Consider the following 19077-nt stretch of genomic DNA (forward strand, 5'->3'; position numbering starts at 1 on the left):
ATTCAGCTGTGTAAAAACTATAACTTTAATCTCAGCCAAACCGATTTACTCAGGAACAAATAAATACTAAAAAAAAAAGCCAAACAATAACATTTTAAAGTTATCTAAGTGAAGGCCGGGAGTCCCTCACGGCTCTAGTTAGCCTTGCCCCCGGTTAGCTATCGAGCTAGCGGGTAACAGACGTCTCCGAAAACGTCGGAGCGCTTTTGAAAATATTTGGTGTCTTGATAAACTGAGCAGATATTTGAGGTTTACACAGCTACATTCTCGCCTGAAAATATGTTAAACGTTTATTTTGTGACTCAGAAAGAATAATAAGAGTAACATTAAAACCAACTAGCTGCCGCCATTGTTGGAAACTGAGCTGGGCGCTATGAATTCTGGGACAGAGCTTCTTCTTCTTCGGGGTTTAAGGGCAGCTGGCATCCTTGTACATGCAGTGCTGCCATCTTCTGTTTCAGTCCGTTATTACACTCTTAAATCCTGCTACTTATTCCTGCGTCTTTTATGATCTTACAAAGCTTCAAACGACGCGTCGACTATTAAATCAGTCGTCGACGATTTTGATAGTCGACGTAATCGTGACTAGTCGACTAATCGTGGTAGCCCTATTCCCAGCTGATTGTATTATGGTTATAAGTCTATTCAAAAGAAAGGTTGCATTAAATGCCTATGGGGTTTTGCTGTTAAATAGCCACCTGATGCAACTATGTGACTAATTATGGCGCAATCTCTGAATTAATGCTTCAGATCTGTGAGGTTCTGGCTGGACTCCAAATGTAATTAGTAAATGTGAATTTACCAAAATGTCACAGATTGCATGAAACTGCCAACTTGATCACATTAAACAGCAAACTGATAGCAGACTGACTCGGTCTTATTGCTGTCTTGGCACACCAAATTCACTATGTTGACGGCAGCTGACTACGAGGTGCCGCAGACCCGATCCCCGTCTTTGAAGGAACTGTTTCAAAGGCAGTGACATCACAGGTTCAGTGAACATAATGCAATAATTTGTGGTCATGCAATCAGTCTCAAATGTTTGAGATCATGTGACTGGAGCATGGAGGGAGAGGAGCTGAATAAACTGAGGGGCTGCACCAGAATAAGATAAATAAGCATTATTTTGATCTGAAAAGTATGCAAAGCTACTCTAATAGAGACCAAAAGAAGAATATGCAGCCTCTTGCAAACCCGGTCTCTAACATGGACTAACAAAGTTAATCAAAGCGAAGGAGGTTTGTCAGAGGACCATAAAGTTCACTTTATAGAATCAAGTTCAGCTGCTTTCAGCTTTGCACATATTTATTTCTGATGATCTGGATGTGAGTTGGAGAGCTTTGTAAATTTATAACCAAGAATGTTCTAAAGCCAAGATTTTACAGCTCAAGTTAAAGAAAGTGAGAAACAAAAAGGCTGTGGATAGAGAAAGTATTTCAGTCCAGCTTTTTTTTTTTGTTCTCAAAGGCAACACAGACACACACCTGAAACAAACAGAAGTGTAAATCTTTCCTAGGGATGTTTCCAATAAGACAAATGTGGCAGAAATACTCAGCAGATTCTGCAGTGGAAAGTTCCTTCAGCAGAGCAGCAACACAAGCAATAAAATAAGACACATGACCTTCACTCCTGAGAAACTTTGTTTTATACATTTTGACAACAGCAAGTCCTCTTTATATACAGTTACTGTCAATGGAACAAGACACGTTGTTCTCAGGGTCTGCGAGAATCCCCGAGAGCCGTCAGTCAAAGAGCAGCATCCATCTGTCACTGTCGTTAAGCTGGAGAGGAGGTGGAGGGGGACGTGTTTAGACTGTTGCCAAATCTAGAGAGGAGACCTGGCAGGGAGGTCAGGTGAGACTAGAAACCCGCAGAGCTTAGTCCCCACAGCAGCCAATTTGGACGCGCGTCACAGTGGAAACTCAAAGTTCAAACAGTCCTGAAGTTACTATTGAGGACGTTTTGTATTTTCTGTATTTTCTACAGATTTTCTGGGTATTTAAGGGGTTTAGGAGCCCAGCAGGAAAGAAGTGGGTTACAGTGGAGGGGTAGCATGAGAGGTCTTTAGATTCACCAAGCTTAGAAGTTCAAGTTCTTAATATCCTTCCACTTTCATTGTTACATTACATCGTCTGTTGAGTTTCAGGCCAAAGAGGAGTCACACAAAAGGGTCAAATTGGGAGGAGTGCAAGCTCTCTGTTGTTTTCCATACAAATGTGATTTCTACATGAATGAAATTGAAAATTTAAGTACACAGAAACAAGCCACCTGGAAGACTGCCATTATGCAGACTACACTTGGCGTCTCCGTCTGAGGCGACGTGACCTCGTCGTGCCTCGTATAAAACCTGAGCACCTGCTGCTGCTAGCTGTTGGAGTTGTAGAGGAAAAATTACAAAACAGCTCACAGAAAAATTGAAACGACCTGGAGGATTTAAATAAAATCCTAGCAAAACCAAAGATAAGACAGAACACAAAATATTATATGCATCTTCATTAATTTTGGTAATTTTATACTAAGCACTGTTGCTTCTGATTGGTAAAGAGCGTCTTTGGAGGCGTTTTGATGCACGCTCAAAAATCCAGGTTCGTTTGGTCGTTGCATTTTCAGAGGGAGAAATATTTCATCACTCATCTATCTGCCTGCAGGTTCCTCTAACCTCATACTGTTGCTTAATGACCAGAAGTAGCTGTCTAACAATGGGCTACAAACTCAGACTTTTATGACCAAGATTGAAGAAGTTACTTGGATGACGTGACAAAAAGTTTCTACCACGGAAAACACTGAATCCAGATGAGCTACATCAACTTTCTGGGATGTGTCTTTAAAGCCAGCATCATTTAAAAAAAATCTTTTAATACATTAATATATTGTTGCTGTAGCTTCATAGTGTGCACCCATCTTCATGCCTGAACCTCCATTTGCGTGTATGCACCCATTTCACATTCTTATGGCAAAATATTAAGAAATGAGGCGTGGCTCAAGACTTTTGCACAGTCCTGTATAAACAATTTTCATATCAATTTAATCCAGGCCAAGCAAGACTGAAACACAAAGTCAAAATAAGATAAATAGCAAAAAAATAAAACAACCTTAACATTTTTAAATGGGTTAGATTAAAAATATAAACAACAGGAAAACATTTATAAGGACGAAGGTATATCGCATTTATTTAAAATAAGATCGGGACAAAGTGAGATGGAGTTTCTCGCTCAGGCTTAGGGGCCCTGACAGTCGACGTTTGGTCATCTTTTGGTTTTGTTTTGATATTTTTTTTAAAATCCTCATATCACAGTAGCAGGACTGTTAGATCTGTAAGATCTATGACACATATTCTAAAATAATACAAGTTTTCGATCATCGTTTTCAATCATTTTTATGCAAAAAAAGAAAGAAAAAAAGGGGAAGGTTAGGATTAGTCTCAAGGCTTCTGCTGTAAATCTTGCTACTCCTACTTTGTTGCCAGGGTTCAATGCCAAACATGACAACACAGTGATAAGATGTAGGAAATCCTAGATGATGTTTAAAACATACATTTCTATATACAACTTTGCATTATTCTCACTACACCAGTGATTCAGCTACTGCAAAAATGATGAAAAGCTTTTGGAGAAGTTGACTTCGGTTAAAGAAAAATCTCAGTTTGTGTGGCCTCGGGGTAAACTGATCAAACAGTTGCCACCACAGCACTGCTGGCACACTGCTGGGACTGATATCACAATTTTTAAATATATTTTAACTGAGCAAACCATCAGAGCGACGTCCAAGTCTCTGTTTTGCAATCACTTTAACCCTTTAAAGCCTCAATTATGAAATTATTGGCATTTCTGTGCATTATCTGATAGTATACATCAGCTTTCTCATGGGAAAATAGATAAATAAATCACACCAATGATGCAGAGGTCTCAAAAACTCGTGTATCACATATGAAACACTAACAGGATTAAGGCCTTTATCTTACTTTAACTCGGAGGAAACTAAAAACTTGCGTAACAGATGGCTTCAAGTTAACCCAGCTGTTTCTCCAAAAGAGCCACAATGAGACAAAGGTAAACAGACTCTTTTCTGAGGAGAAAAAATAAACTTTTTTTGTGGGTCAAGCATCACAAACTGTCATTTTACAGGGAGGAGGCTCTCGCAAGCGTTCAGTGGAAAATTACTGAGGATCCATGTCACAGCAACACACTAAACAAACTCAGGTGTTGGTTTCTGGGACTGCCCGATACATGGAACAAACACCATCTGTCCAACACAAGGCTGCATTCCAGACACGCACACACACAAAAAAGCAGCAACCCTCATTCTTATTAAAGATATTTAACAAATCCTGGGCTCTGGGGATTTGACTTTCAGGAAAGGGCTACAAGGCTGTATCCAAACATTAATCAAAGCACAGCAAAGCCTGACAGATTTAGAAACAGACTCTCACCTTGACCTGAATTGTAGATGGCCTTCACTGACTTCTTCACCTTCTGCAGGGAGGTTCGGTCCTGGTCCAGCGCCTGAGGAAGAGATGATGCTTTTTAACACCTTTGAAGTGGTTTCATGCCTTTAAAGGTGACTGTGAACATTCATATCAGAAAACAGCAAAGACACTTTGCAACCTTTAAATATTTGTTTTAATGGTAGACCAAACCTGAAGAGGTTACGGCATAAGAACAACAAATATTTGCTCAATAATAGAGCTGAAGTGCTCATTCATAATGAACGAGGCATCAATCATCATTTCAAGCAGAACTTTTGTGCAATTACTGGTTGTTTATTATTACAAATTATTCACACGAAAATGAGGCTGACCTGCAGTTACTGCACGCTATACATCTCACTTTCTTGCAGTTTCACAGATTAATGTTTAGCGCTTTGCAAACAAAGCACCAGGGATTTAAAATAATGACCAGTATTAATAATAAAAACACATGCATCTTCCACCGGTGGTTACATGTACAGAAGTACTACAAAAGCCATTCAATGCAAAATCCACAAGCGTGACCCCTGAGCTGATTTACCGTCACCCCCCCCCCCCCCCCCCCAAAAAAAATATAGCTTCACACAAGGAAAATTCATCATCATAAACATCATCCACATGCAAGAAAATCTCACCATGAGGCCGTATTGCTCAGCTCATTCCCTGCCAGAGAAAACAACAACTACATCTGAAGTCACATCACATTCGAACACACCCCATAACTCACATTTCCCCGTTAGAAATCCCAGCACTGACTGACATAATCCTGTGCACCGCTTAAAGATAAAGACTAAAGTCAATTACATCAGTGAATAAGTGAAATGTTAGATTTTGACGCCCTCTTAGCTCAGAATTTAATTATAAACGTTCACATTTTTATTGCTTTTTTCCCCATCCTATCTTGTTAAATCTTTTCTCAGTTGGTTAAAAAAACAAAACAAAAAAACAAAACACCCACGAACATCTGGGTTTTGCCTTCAGTGGGAAAGGGTAAAATCAGCATTTATTCACTCACAGGTCAACTGACTCTGCAAAGCTTGGCAACCCAGCCTTCATAATGTGTGGTCACTGTTGTTTGAAGCAGGCGGGGATACAGAAATCCCAGCTTTTCCAAATTCTTATACCAGTACCGTTAGAGATGGCACAATACGACTTTTTTATGTCCGATACCGACACCAATATCATAAATTTGGATATCGGCCGATACCGATATCTAGAGCTGGGCGATATGAGATTTTTTCATATCACGATATGTTTTTTTCATTTCAGGCGATAACGATATCTATCACGATATAAGCCAAATAACTATATTTGTAAGATTTTAATGTGCCGTTGCTCACAAGTAAAATGTGAAATAATCAGCAGCTTGTTTTTAAATATTTATTTCCCATAATAAGTTCAACAGGGTAGATGTACTTAAGGAACATGAGACTTTTTCAGATAAATAAAGGCAAATATTGCAAACTACACAAAAGGCAGCCGCTAAAGCGTTTAAGTTTCAAAATAGAACAAACGAAACAGACTAAATTGTCAATTCCACTTAGAAACAAAATATTAATTCTAAAAATAAATCTTAGTTTGTTTTACAGAAGAACAGACAAAACTGACTAACTTTTGTCAATATCAAATAAACTGAGAACTAAAAGGAAATTCTCAATCTCTCCTTGTTGTATAGCTTAGCTTTTCAAACAGTTTTAACAGTTACTTTAGTCTGACAAAAGCCGAATGACGAATTAGTGCTTCCAGTCAGAGACTGAGGCTACGTCCACACGTACACGGGTATTTTTGAAAACGGAGATTTTCCGTTTTCGTTTTAAAAAATAATCCCGTCCACACATAAAGGCAGAAATGAAGGAAAACGCTGCTATGAACATGCCAAAGCAGCAGGTGGCGCTAGATTCCTAACCGTGCAGAAATGTTGGCCAATCAGAAGTCTAGAAGCCTCGGTGGGAAAAAGTAAACAAAGCTGCGGCATAGAAGCAGAACCGAGTCGTATGTGTGGAGGGACAGTAACTGTGTGTATATGTAAGCATTTAAACACTGCAGAGAGTAGAATTAACAGTAACAGTATTGTAGAAATTCATTTCACCGAAACAATAACGTGGCGCACAGTGTGACGCATGCACCAGTTTATTGTATTTCCAGACTTGCTTTCGGCACAATTTACAGTGCACGCTACTCTGTTTTTGTCAGACTTGAAATAGCCGAAATACCTTCAAACTACGGAACTTCTATGCCTCTTCCGTTCGACAATCTCTCCGGCACTGGAACCATCATCTGTTTTCTCTTCGGTCACGCTCGGTTGATTTTTCTAGTCGGCACACTCATTTCCTCCATTATGCGCTGGCTGCTTCCCAAACAAACACACGTGCAGCTTGGCACTTGTGCTGTACGTAACAAGTCACGCGACGTGACGCTGCGGCTGTGATTGGTTCGGCTCTGCGCTACTTAATTTGGATTGGCTGACCTTTTTTTTTTTTTTTTTTTTAAGAGGACAAGAGCGGCGAGGTCTATCGCGATAGCTTAATTTCTCTATTGAGTAAAAGTTATATCGCGATACATATCGTTATCGTTCTATCGCCCAGCTCTACCGATATGAATCCGATATAGTGTGTTTTTAATAAATAAAACTGTTTTTTTAATATCTTGCTGCATTTTGTATAAGTTCAAACTCAAGTTTAAAAAACAAACAAACACTAAAGCTATTCTGTTATACCTGTATGCAAAAAATACACTGCACCCAAAATATTTCATAGTTCAGCAACACTGATCAGTCGGGCGACCGTGGCTCAGGGGGTTGGGAATCGCATCTGTAACCGGAAGGTCGCCGGTTCGATCCCCGGGCTCTCTGTCCTGGTCGTTGTGTCCCTGGGCAAGACACTTTACCCTACTTGCCTACTGGTGTTGGCCAGAGGGGCCGATGGCGCGATATGGCAGCCTCGCTTCTGTCAGTCTGCCCCAGGGCAGCTGTGGCTACAACTGTAGCTTGCCTCCACCAGTGTATGAATGTGAGAGTGAATGAATAGTGGCATTGTAAAGCGCTTTGGGTGCCTTGAAAAGCGCTATATAAAATCCAATCCATTATTATTTTTATTAATAAACTTAGACCTACTCCATCCTCCCTATTCTGGTATTTTAAAGAGTAAGCAACCTAACTAATAGGGTTGCAAACTTCCAGCAAAAATAAATAAATAAATAAGGAACCCCCCCCCACCTCATGATGCTTAATCGACGTAATCAACTTTAATTTGATGCAGTGTGAAAAAAAATGCACAGAAATAAATTATTTTTCAAGAATAATTAAATAGATTCAACATCTTTCTTCAACAGAACTGCAGACTGCACAGATGGTATCTTCCCAAAGGAAAAAGTAGTATAGCTTACTAGGGTATATCAGACTTAATAGTTACTATATACAGTAATGGACTTCTATGCATTTTACATCAGATTAAAACTTTGGGTGTAAGATTCGGATAATTATTTATTAAAAGCTCGACATTTTAAATTAGAATAAGAAAGAAAAGTATGTCTTTGTGCCCCCTTTTCCATGTTCATGCCCTATCGGCCCCCCTGGCTAAACTTTGCTAGACCCGGCCCTGCACAGTTACCAGCCGATATTACGTATCGATACCGATATGTAATATCTGATCGGTCCATCTCTAGTACCGATCAGATTGTTGCTACTTCGGCTGCTCTGTTATTCACACTGGGTCGCCACAGCAGGTAGCAGGTGTTTGATTTGGCTGATTTTTTTAATTCTAGATCGCCTTCCTGACGTAACCCTGAAGAGGTTTGTCTCTTCTCCCAGGATCGAACCAGGAATCTCTCTTTCCTTTCAGTGTGTTAACCACTACAATGTCCAATACCCACGGGAAGTCATTTCTTTACATTCAGAACAACTTGAACACAACTTAAAGATTGATTTTTCAAGTCTTGTCCAGATGTGCAGTGATCGCCTCACAGTTTTATGTTTTATTTTAGGAGACCGTACTGTTTAAATCAGGCCTCATGTTACACAAGCCTAGAGACTGGCCGGCTACCGCCTGGTAACCATTTGTCGCTAGGAAAAAACATCCCCCCAACCAGTTAGGTTTTGTTTACTGGAGGGTACAGGCTGAGGCTAAGTTTAAAAAAATAAATAAAATAAATAATAATAATAATAATAATAATAATAATAATAATAATAATAACAACAAATCACCTAGTGCAGCTTTTATTTTGAAGGTGAACAGTTTTTCTCCAGTTTCTTTTGCACTTGGCACTTCATCATGTTTGCAGACAAGTCTGCATTGTTCATGCGAACTGGGGGAGACCACTTGCAATCTGCTAGGAACCAAAGCAATCACAAGTTTTTTTACTGCCTTTGCTAACAATGCGCCAACTGGTCAGGGAATACAGGTTTTACCCTAGCAACCAGTGGTTTCTAAGGGGTTGCCAGCCAATCTCTAGGCCTGAGGTCTTACATGTAAAACAATGCACTCATAGTCTCTCTTTCAGAGTGACCATTACAGCGTATTAATTTAACACTGGTATCAGATTGGTAGTCCGTATCCAAAAAAGTTGGTGCTGTTTACCAACTTTCTTCCCCTGCATGACATTATGACACACCAGAAAAACAATCATAAATCTGCTGTTTGCCTTTATTACATAACTTCAGAATGGCAATGCTGCAGCATGAAGTAGATCAATATAATAACTAAATGCATGAGGAAAACAGCTACGCAAGACCATTTCCAACCTGCCACACCTACTCAAAATGATCTAACCAAGAATAAAAAGGGAGTGAATGAACAATGATGACCTCACACCCAATAAAAACAGTGAATTCTCATTAAAGTGTTTTTTGTTTTGTTTTTTATTTGACAGTAGGGCTGCCACGATTTGTCGACTAGTCACGATTACGTCGACTATCAAAATCGTCGACGACTGATTTAATAGTCGACGTGTCGTTTGAAGCTTTGTAAGATCGCAAAAGACGCAGGAATAATAGCAGGATTTAAGAGTGTAATAACGGACTGAAACAGAAGATGGCAGCACTGCATGTACAAGGATGCCAGCTGCCGTTAAACCCCGAAGAAGAAGAAGCAGCTGTGTCCCAGAATTCATAGCGCGGCCCAGCTTAGTTTCCAACAATGGCGGTAGCTAGTTAGTTTTAATATTACTCTTATTATTCTTTCTGGGTCACAAAATAAACGTTTAACATATTTTCAGGCGAGAATGTAGCTGTGTAAACCTCAAATATCGGCTCAGTTTATCAGGACACCACATATTTTCAAAAGCGCTCCGACGTTTTCGGAGACGTCTGTTACCCACTAGCTCGATAGCTAGCCGGGGGCTAGGTCACTAGCGCCGTGAGAACACCGGACTCCCGGCAAATTGTTTTCAAACCCACCGCCGTCTTTCGCGACTCAGGTTAAATATATATGAGTCACTTAGATAAATTAAAAATGTTGTTGTTTGGCTTTTTTTTTTTTTTTTAGTATTTTATTTGTTCCTGAGTAAATCGGTTTGGCTGAGATTAAAGTTATAGTTTTTACACAGCTGAATAAACGTCAAGCAGACAGCTGATTATCAGAAGTGTGAGATGCTGGAGAATATACTCCGTTGTCCTGTTATATTTTAGATAGCAAGGAGTTTATTAAACTTCACCGAAACAATCTGCAAATTTCATTAAAATTGAATAAACTATCATCTTGTCTTTATTTTTAGTTAGCACCTTAAAAGCTTAAAGCTGCAAGCTAATGATAGTTATATAAGAGCAGATGCTGCTGGTGCAATAAGCTGTAGTTTTATGTCCAGTGGATGATGATCTGATTAGTCGACTAATCGCATAAATAATCGGTGACTAGTCGACTATCAAAATAATCGTTTGTGGCAGCCCTATTTGACAGCATATCTCATTCTGGACAACGTGTTTAATCGAGTGATAATTCCCTGGAATATTCTAACATAGCACCTTCTCTGTAATTGTTGTTTACCTGTCGTATTTCCCGGGTGACTAATTAGAAGATAGCTTAATAAAAAGGAAAGGTAGATGTTTACTTTTAATACAAGAGATTAGTGCTGCACACGTGGAAAGAGCAGGCACAACAACGCTGAGGTCAAGCATTTATCCCTCTAGTGAGCTAAACAAACTGGATGTGTTGCAAAAACAGCAGCATGAAAATCACCTGTGACACCCTGAAAACCATCTGCCTGTGTGACATCTATTATCGGCTCATTTGCTGCAGGAGAAGCAGAGATAACTGGAAAAACATGCGACGTTCAGGAAAAGTGGACACGCGAGGAACACAAATGCACGTCTGTGCTACCTGCCTCTGCTGAATGATTTAAATTGTAAGCCTGCATTGATCGCTTTTAGAATAATGCATTCTGACGGCACAAGCATTTCCCATCCACCCATTTTAACCGCGGGGAATAAAACCATAAATCTGCCACGTTTTCTCAAAATAGACAATAAAACCCAAGCAAAAAGCTCTATTGCATCAAGGTCACTCAGTTAAAAGCAGAAGCACGTGCACATACACGTATAAACACACACACACCAGTTGGCTAATTAAATTTCACAACATAATTAAGCTGTCCTTGGCCTCCCTTGGACAGTTTTACATGGCTTTTCCCCAATTATGGCAGCAGTAGCTTGTTGCCGCAGGGCCCTTTTTGCCAGGGCTGAGCCCTTTGAACCCTCTGCACATGGGAACAGTCTCTGCAGCCACATACCTCCCCACACAGCCTCATTACTTAGCCCCGTGTCTGTTTGGCTAAACAGCGGTCCAAACAGGCCAGTACAAAATTTAATAAACCTCTAATCTCTCCAACAATGCCTTCGTATATGATATTATCCTGATAATTACTATGATAAAAGTCTTCAAAGAGTATGAAGACATACTTCAATGATGACACAAACATTAGGTTACATATCTTGTAACCCCTGTTCTCTGATAACAACGTGTGCTGAGTGACTGCCTAGCCTCAAAAAGCACAGTGGGGCTGTCTTATTCAAGTTACAGCTGAGTGATTGCAGAACTGCAGATTGTATCATATTATCATGCAAATCTGTGTGCATGCATGTGTGCAGCTTCATGGTTAAATCTCCCAGAGACCGTAGCAGGAACTACCACAAAAGTGGTTTTGAGGACTTTGTCAAGTGTTTATACATCTACCTATAGAGCGTATTATCAGAGAAAAGGTTGCATTATACAATGTTTGCTGTCAGGGTACTCGCTGCATAAGCTACTTTCACTTGTGCTCATTTCCTTTCTTTCTTCACACCATCAAACACCACCTGTCACCTATTTGTTCTGGTTAAACAACTGAGAGCTTCATCTAAGAAGGTGTTTATTAGTATATAAGCACAGATTTCTGACATTTCATTTTGCAGGAACATACAAGTATAACGGTTTTCGGGACAGTTTTATTAACAGAAAGAAGTAAGCTGTTGATAAACCTGATCGCTGGTCATGGATAAGCGGATAATTTATTACAGAAGTCATTATAAGTGTCTCACAGTCATAACCTCCTCCCCTACTTAGCATTTTTAAATTGTGTCAATAAGTACTCATGGATCCAGCCTTTGATGTTTTAGTTTATCGTGTTCTGTTCACCAAAGTAAACAGAAGAAATACAGCAATCATGCCATACAGTAAAACTCCAGGAATGGGCTCCTGCATGTATCCGAGAGTCATGCAGGCAAACTGCTTGATGCTACAAAGAGTTCTCCATGAAACCACCCTAAGAGGTACTTTCAGCTGCTGGCTTTTGACTCAAACATGTCTCTGCAGTGACCGACACACAACCAGTTAACACCTTTGCACACCATCCTTTACATGTTACTCTGCTGTTAGTCCTTGGCAACCATCCGAGTTGATCAAAGTTATAACACAGAGCTGCAGTGAAACAGTTTCTCATGCTAGTTCTTTATCTTTGATGCTGTTTTACACTGTTACGCCCATCCCTGTTCCGGCGCACTTTTCCGGCGTTTGCATTGGTCACATAGGCTCTGTGCAAGCAAATAGACATAAACGCTGTAACCAAAGAATGAGTATTAGCTTAAGAATCCGTAAGAGTCAGGCTCATCTCCTCTCCTGCTCTCCAACAGCTGATCTTTCACATGTTGGGTGAATGTGCTAACCACTACACCGTGGAGCCCCTTGTCCATGCAGCCACCAACATAGAGTAGTGTGATAGGTTAGCAAAACACTTGTTTTTTGTCTTGACTGGGTTTAAAAATCAAACATCATTACTCCATTTTCTGTTCACTGAGTCTACAGATAGCAGCAAAGCAGTTTAGCATAGCAGAAAAACTCAAAAGACCAGGATATAACCATTTACCTCTCTTCAGATAAGAGAGGTATCAAATATTTTAATCAAACCACAGATAAGAACAAGTGAAGTTTCATTAACCGGAAATGCTATAAGTTTGCAACATCAACCTTTCTTAGAGAATCACTTTGTGTCTTTTTCTCCTCTTTAACAGCCAAAACTTTACATTCACCACATTCAGCTTTCATTATTGTGCATTTACCATTTTTCTGCTGACATCTCCTCCTTTGATTTGTATAAAAGTTTACCTCTATTTCAATAAAATATAAACAGAATCTAGTCTATTCCACTATGAAAACATATGAATCTGAATTCGAGTTATCAAACAGATCTTTCAAAATTAGAGCAGAACTATTGCTTTGTGTCTTATACATGCTGTAAAGGGGAATTATTCATTTTTTTTCTAACTGTGCCGACTCCATGTAAGCGATTAGACAACAGATTAGGTCCCCGTAACAGCTGACACGTTCGCTAACAAGCCGCGTTTCCTCTCAAATCGCCTCTCTGCAACATGCCAAACCCCACCCTCGTCGCTCGGATTCGGTCAGTAGATCTGTGATTACTCAGAGGCTATGGTGCAGTGTGCGCTGATTAGGATGAAGACACTAAACAGAGGCTGATAAGGCGGATGACCTATGTGGTGCTCATGTTGAGAGCAGCTGGCACCGCCACCTAAAGGGTCACCCATAATCTATTCAGTGTGTTTTCTTAATTAAATGTTCAGTTTAAACATGAGGAAGAAAAAAAAAACACAACGGTTCTTCAAGTATGACGATGCCAAAACATCTGCAGCTGCTCATCTCTCCACCCATACACAAAGTGATGCATGTTGATGAAGTGTTTAATGAGAAAATGAAGCACAGAAAAGAGATGATCCATCCTGGAGATTCCAGCAGGAGTGTCGGGACGTTTTTATGGGAGGTTTGTGAGATATGGAGTCAAATAAGTCAAGAGTTTACTTAAGAGAGATGAAGAAGGGAGATAACACTTGAAAGGAGATTTTTTTTAACCAGCAGCAACACAGAGTTTAAAAGTTCATAAAATGCCCAATTAAAGAAATTCAGACACTTCAGTGACAATTTCAGTCTTTTACGTTTCAACCCTTTGTTGGCCAGTAAACTCAAACTCCTGCAGCATCTCTATGAAAGAGTCACGTACTTGCTTTATGTATAAAAAGAAAGAATGAGCCAATCTCACTTGCAAAAATTGTGCAATTGTTTTCTTTCTAAGGACAGAAAAAAAAACAAAGATATTTAATTTGATATCAATCATCAAGATCATGACTCAGTAAGCAATCGATTTACTGTTTAGTTGATACTCTGTAAAAATGTTCATACTTGAGAGCTGAAGGTTTGTAACCTTTAGGCATTTTTCCTTAAGCAAAAAAACGACCCAACCATTAGTTAGTGGATATAAAGTTAGTTAGTTAGTTACAGATAAATTCCCCAACTGTAAATATAAAAGATAAATGGGGTAAGTGATGTCATGAATCGTTTAGCCACTTTTAATAGTTATAACTCAAGACAGTTATAACTCTAGACAGTTATAGACTCTATCAATCATATGTGAGTAAAAGACTACCTAGACTACCTTCAGTAACCTGCTTGAAGACATTACTTCTTCAACCAAAAATTTTGAAGCCTCACACTAAAAAACAAGAAGGTACGAGCACAAATCCTCCTATACTGATATATACAAGATGTGATGACGATGTCCTGTAGTTTGGTCATTCTTTGAAACCCACACATATAGATGCTTGAAATGGACTCCTTGGTCACACAATTATTTATAGACACACTTTTCAATTCTTTTACCGACACAAAAGGAATCATTTTAGTACATAAAATTAATTAACAAGTGAAAGTGAAACCAAAACTACTCAAAAACAAAAGCAAAACTAAGTCGGAAACACAGTGCCTCCCAAAGGGGCAAGAAACCTATCGGTCACTCGACAATATCCACCACACCTTACAGTGGTGTAGGTTCATATTAAACATGGCCAGAGACCTTGTATATGCAATTCAGCTCCGTTTAGCCTGCTTTACACCTACTTTCGGGCAGTTTCTTCCCCCATTCTTGGCTCTTTTATATCATACAGCTCAGACACACAGCTGCGGTCGTGAATGCAGACGACCCACCCACCTGCTGCCCAAACCTTTTGTTTGCAAGGGGGCAGCCAGTGAGAAGAACACCGAGTTGAAAGGAGCAGGAAGTCCAAAAAAAGGGCTGCCTTCCATTTTGAACTGTGAATCACGCAAAGTTACTCAAGCAGAGTTCAAGAATAAAAGTAGACAGCTGGAACTAATAGGTCCCCTTTAAAGTGGACCATTATCCTGCAGCATCCATTATTGTGCAAGTGCATCAAGGCTCCAACAACAAAGAAAACTGTGTGCACATCTCTGCAAGGAGAGCGGCATCTGACAAAATGGCAGTGTCTGACATACCAACATATAATTTAAGCAAACAGAAATTTTATAACCCAGTGAAAGGCAAAACACAAACTGTGAGGGCATTTTCAACAACTTTTTCCTTTACTGAAAGTATGATATCTAAAATTTTCAAAAATCACATGAAACTTCTTGGTAATTGCAGCCTTTAAATATTACATTAGCAACGTAAGGGTGGGGGGTGGAGAGTGACCACCCAAGTGACCAAAAAGGTTAATGGGACCGACTTCCTGGCTCCCAAACACCACATAAAAAACACACAGTCATGCCCAGGAGGTCAAAGCTTTGAGGGGGAACTGGTGGCTCAAGTGACTGGGCATGACTGACTGGAGGCTGTCTCAGCTTCACGCTTCCTGCCCGAGGCCTTATCCTCCCTCAGCAGCCCTGCCGCTTCCCCTGCAGCCGTCCTTTGACAGGAAGCAGGAAGCGTCCAGGCTTGTCAGTGTCCTGTCCTGTGTCCGTCTAATGACACCAACTGCTCTCTGCTGACAGCCGAGGAACAGAAAAAATACCCAACAACACAAAAAAGGCGCTTTCTGGCTGTTCTTCTTCATCCCCTTTTTGAACCGTGCTCCTCTCCTCTGCCATGTTTGGTATCACATTGGCAGCAGGATAGCTATGCGGTTACCATAGAGATGTGATGTGGGCGTCTCGAGCAGCAGCTCTATATTCTCCGCCGTGGAGATTGAGGGACGCTGCTCTGACTAACCTGTTTGTCAGCAGCTGTCTGGGCCTCAGTGTTGCCACTGTGACACGTTTCACTCTCCTCCCAGCAAAGAGCGAACACTAAACCTCTCAGAGCTGCTAAAATGTAAATTATTTCCTAGAAGAAGAAAACAGGAAAAGGGCACAATTATCAAAGGACTTCCTCAGAGTTCAGACATCTGCAGTGGCATTTCTTTTTTTATAACATTATCCACACCAGCTCTGAGTTTTATTTCTGCTTCCTTCCACAGAAATGCTCTTTCATTTCCCTTCTGGACCCAACTGCACACCAATCACTACAAAAACACACACACACAAAATGAGCACCTGTTCATCATAATGTATATCAGAGCAACGAATCTCGCCTTGCTTGTTTAGTCATAAAGATAAAGTCATATAAAAGATAAGTCTGTTTGTCTGTCAAGTAATTTTGTCTGCCTGCTGGTTGAGTCTATGTGGCATGACTCAAAAAGCAGGAAGGGCGGGGAGCCGTTTTCATTGGCAGGAAACAAATGCACATCCCTTTCTCTGGCCTGCAGCCGGAGAGCCCATCAGCGCTCCAAGAAGAATGGGAAAAATGAGAGGATGCAACATTTCCAAAAGCAGCTGAGGTCAGATGGCCTATTTCTCACACAAAGGAAGAAAGAGAATGATCAACTGCCAGTGGTTTTGGTTTTGGTTACGAGGTGCATCGGGACGACCGCATGACTGATTGGGTGTATCTGACACAGCAACTGGATGAAGTTAGATCTCTTCTACAGCTAACAGAGAACATTTTCTCAATGGATTCCATCAAATCAATATGCTAATAGAAACCTATGGAACCACATCTGATCAGTGGAACAAAATCATTTTATTCAAATCAGCCAAATTAGAGAGAAAATCTATACATCCCTAAATAAGAAGCAGCTGCAGTGCAGTCAGTGCCAAAGCTTGGCCTGCACACACACACGGACCCACAGTTTTTAAAACACACAAGCTGATGCATTGCAAGCTACGTTCTGTTTTAACAATATTTCATATATCAGCTTCACTTCAAAACTAAAAGGATCGCAATGTTTTTTCCCTGTTGGAAAGTGAAGCCAATGCATAAAAGGTGCCGTAAACCTGCATTCCTGCTAATGGCCTGCAGGGTCGACTCCTCGAGCTGCAAAAAGAAGTAAAGTAGTGCAGAGGTCTATGAGAAAAATCAACCTTCATATTCCTTCATCGAAGGCCTCAGCTTGCTTTCGCAGATTAGGTTTATGATCTCAGTTGGTAGTTTTAAATTTTAGTCACTTCAATGTGGTTGTCTGTCTCTCTGTTAGCACTGGAATAGACTGGGAACTTATCCCGGATGAACCCCACCTCTTGATGGATGGATGGATACGATGCTGATCTCATAGGGTGGGCCTCCTGTGTGACTCACAAATAGCTACCCTATGAACGTGTCCATGTGTTTCTCAGTCAGAGCTTCCCCTGGCTTCTCATAGCCTATCAATTGAGCCGGCGATACTTGAATTAAATTCTGAGTCAAGAAATATTTATTCAAGAATCACAAACAGCGACCAGAGCGCTCGCCACGGCCGCTTCGCTCCTCCTCAATTTTTAAAGTTGTTTTGCATAACAAGCACATTGACCAAAGAATGATTCCAAAGACAGGATCAGCTGTTCTTGAAATATAATTTTAAAGACAGGGTGTTTAAAAATTAAAGTATTAAAAGCTTCAAAACACTAACATGGAGACGCTCAAAGTCCTCATCTTGGGACTTTGTGTCACGCTACTACAGCTACGTTCATCCATATGGACGGATGGGTGGAGCCATCTTAGAGCTGGGCGATATATCGAGTTTTTAAAACATATCGATATATTTTTATACGAGATATAAGATGTGACAATATCCTTTATATCGATATAGTCTATGTTACGTTATAATTATAGTTGTGGAGCCGCAAGTTTGCCTCTCTTTCGTCCACTTTTGTCTCTACGCAACGTTACTCCGCCTCGCCTTCACTGAAGACAACTCCCCCTCCTACCCCATCGCTTCACGTGCAGGCAGCGACAAGACGGACACGGCAAATCTCCGTTAACGAGTTACTGCGCATCGCCCCATGCGTGGGGCTGGACGGCGTCAACGTGCTAACGAGCTAAACATGCTAACGAGCTAACCGCGCTAACGAGCTAACAGCGCTAACCCTAAAATCCTTTCATTCTCTCAAAAGTTGACAGCGCGCCTTATGTATGAATTCTGGTTGTGCTTGGTGGCCGCGAACCGATTTTATGTGGTACACGGCGTTCAGCAATCTGTCAAAAATGTTTGAGTACGACTTTGGTAAGCTACGGAGCTGCACCGCTTGATAGATTGTCGGCGCATTACGACTACCGAGGAGCTTCGCGGAGTGATACGTACTGTGCATCAACGTAATATTACCGTATTGTGTGTGTATAAGGACCATAAATGGCACCTGTAAGAGTCACACAGTAAAACTTGGGAACAGAGCAGCTGTAAAATCTGTCTGTCTTTGTTATTACGCTCAGCGTCTTTTAGTTTACATTTTGACTGCACAATTGTGAGCTCTTTGTTTAGCACAAAAACAACCTTGTTTTCTTTTATTTATGGAGCATTATTATTTAATGAATGCTCATAATTTAATTTTGAGTAATTTTTCATGTACATCTGTGCTGTATGTTAATAAAAGTGCCTGTGTGACATCTGGGACACAGCTTTGACTAAGAACTCTTTTTGTTCTTACTTTATGGCTTAAAAAAAATATCGAGATATATATCTTATATCGCCATCCAGCTAAAAAATATCGAGATATGAATTTTGGGTCATATCGCCCAGCCCTAAGCCATCTGTTGCTTGAAGGGAAGTTGTGAAGCATCAAGCTGACATGACTGAAAAACTTTGGGACACTGCACACACATGTGGTAATGACCTGTCAATCACAAAGTAGGCCCACCCTTATCTGTACCCTAGTTTACCTCCTTTTTTTGAGACCTTAAACTCATCACCATGAGCTGTATAGGCTCTCACTCTCTCTCCCTGGCATTATTAAGATCTCCCCAGTACCCTTAACGATGAGTTTTGACACCTCAGCATCTGTCAATAAAGGTGCGGTTTGAGGACAATTTGACAACAGCTTCTGGGGTTTTCC

At 40.5% G+C, this 19077-nt stretch overlaps 1 protein-coding gene across 4 annotated transcripts in view; it reads right to left on the bottom strand.

Moving 5' to 3' along the window:
- Positions 1–19077, bottom strand: part of asap1b (ArfGAP with SH3 domain, ankyrin repeat and PH domain 1b) — an 87163-nt gene that overhangs the window by 50140 nt on the left and 17946 nt on the right. For all 4 annotated transcript variants that reach the window (XM_086306542.1, XM_086306540.1, XM_086306541.1 and 1 more), the window contains exon 2: positions 4430–4502. In XM_086306542.1, coding sequence (XP_086162668.1) covers positions 4430–4502 — 73 coding nt within the window. The remainder of the gene's footprint in view (positions 1–4429; positions 4503–19077) is intronic.

The sequence above is a fragment of the Aulonocara sp. 'chitande type north' Nkhata Bay genome, linkage group LG9 (genome assembly GCF_057382095.1).
Source record: "Aulonocara sp. 'chitande type north' Nkhata Bay isolate Kocher_YH1m ecotype deep benthic linkage group LG9, A_spYH_male_GT1.1, whole genome shotgun sequence".
NCBI lineage: Eukaryota > Metazoa > Chordata > Actinopteri > Cichliformes > Cichlidae > Aulonocara > Aulonocara sp. 'chitande type north' Nkhata Bay.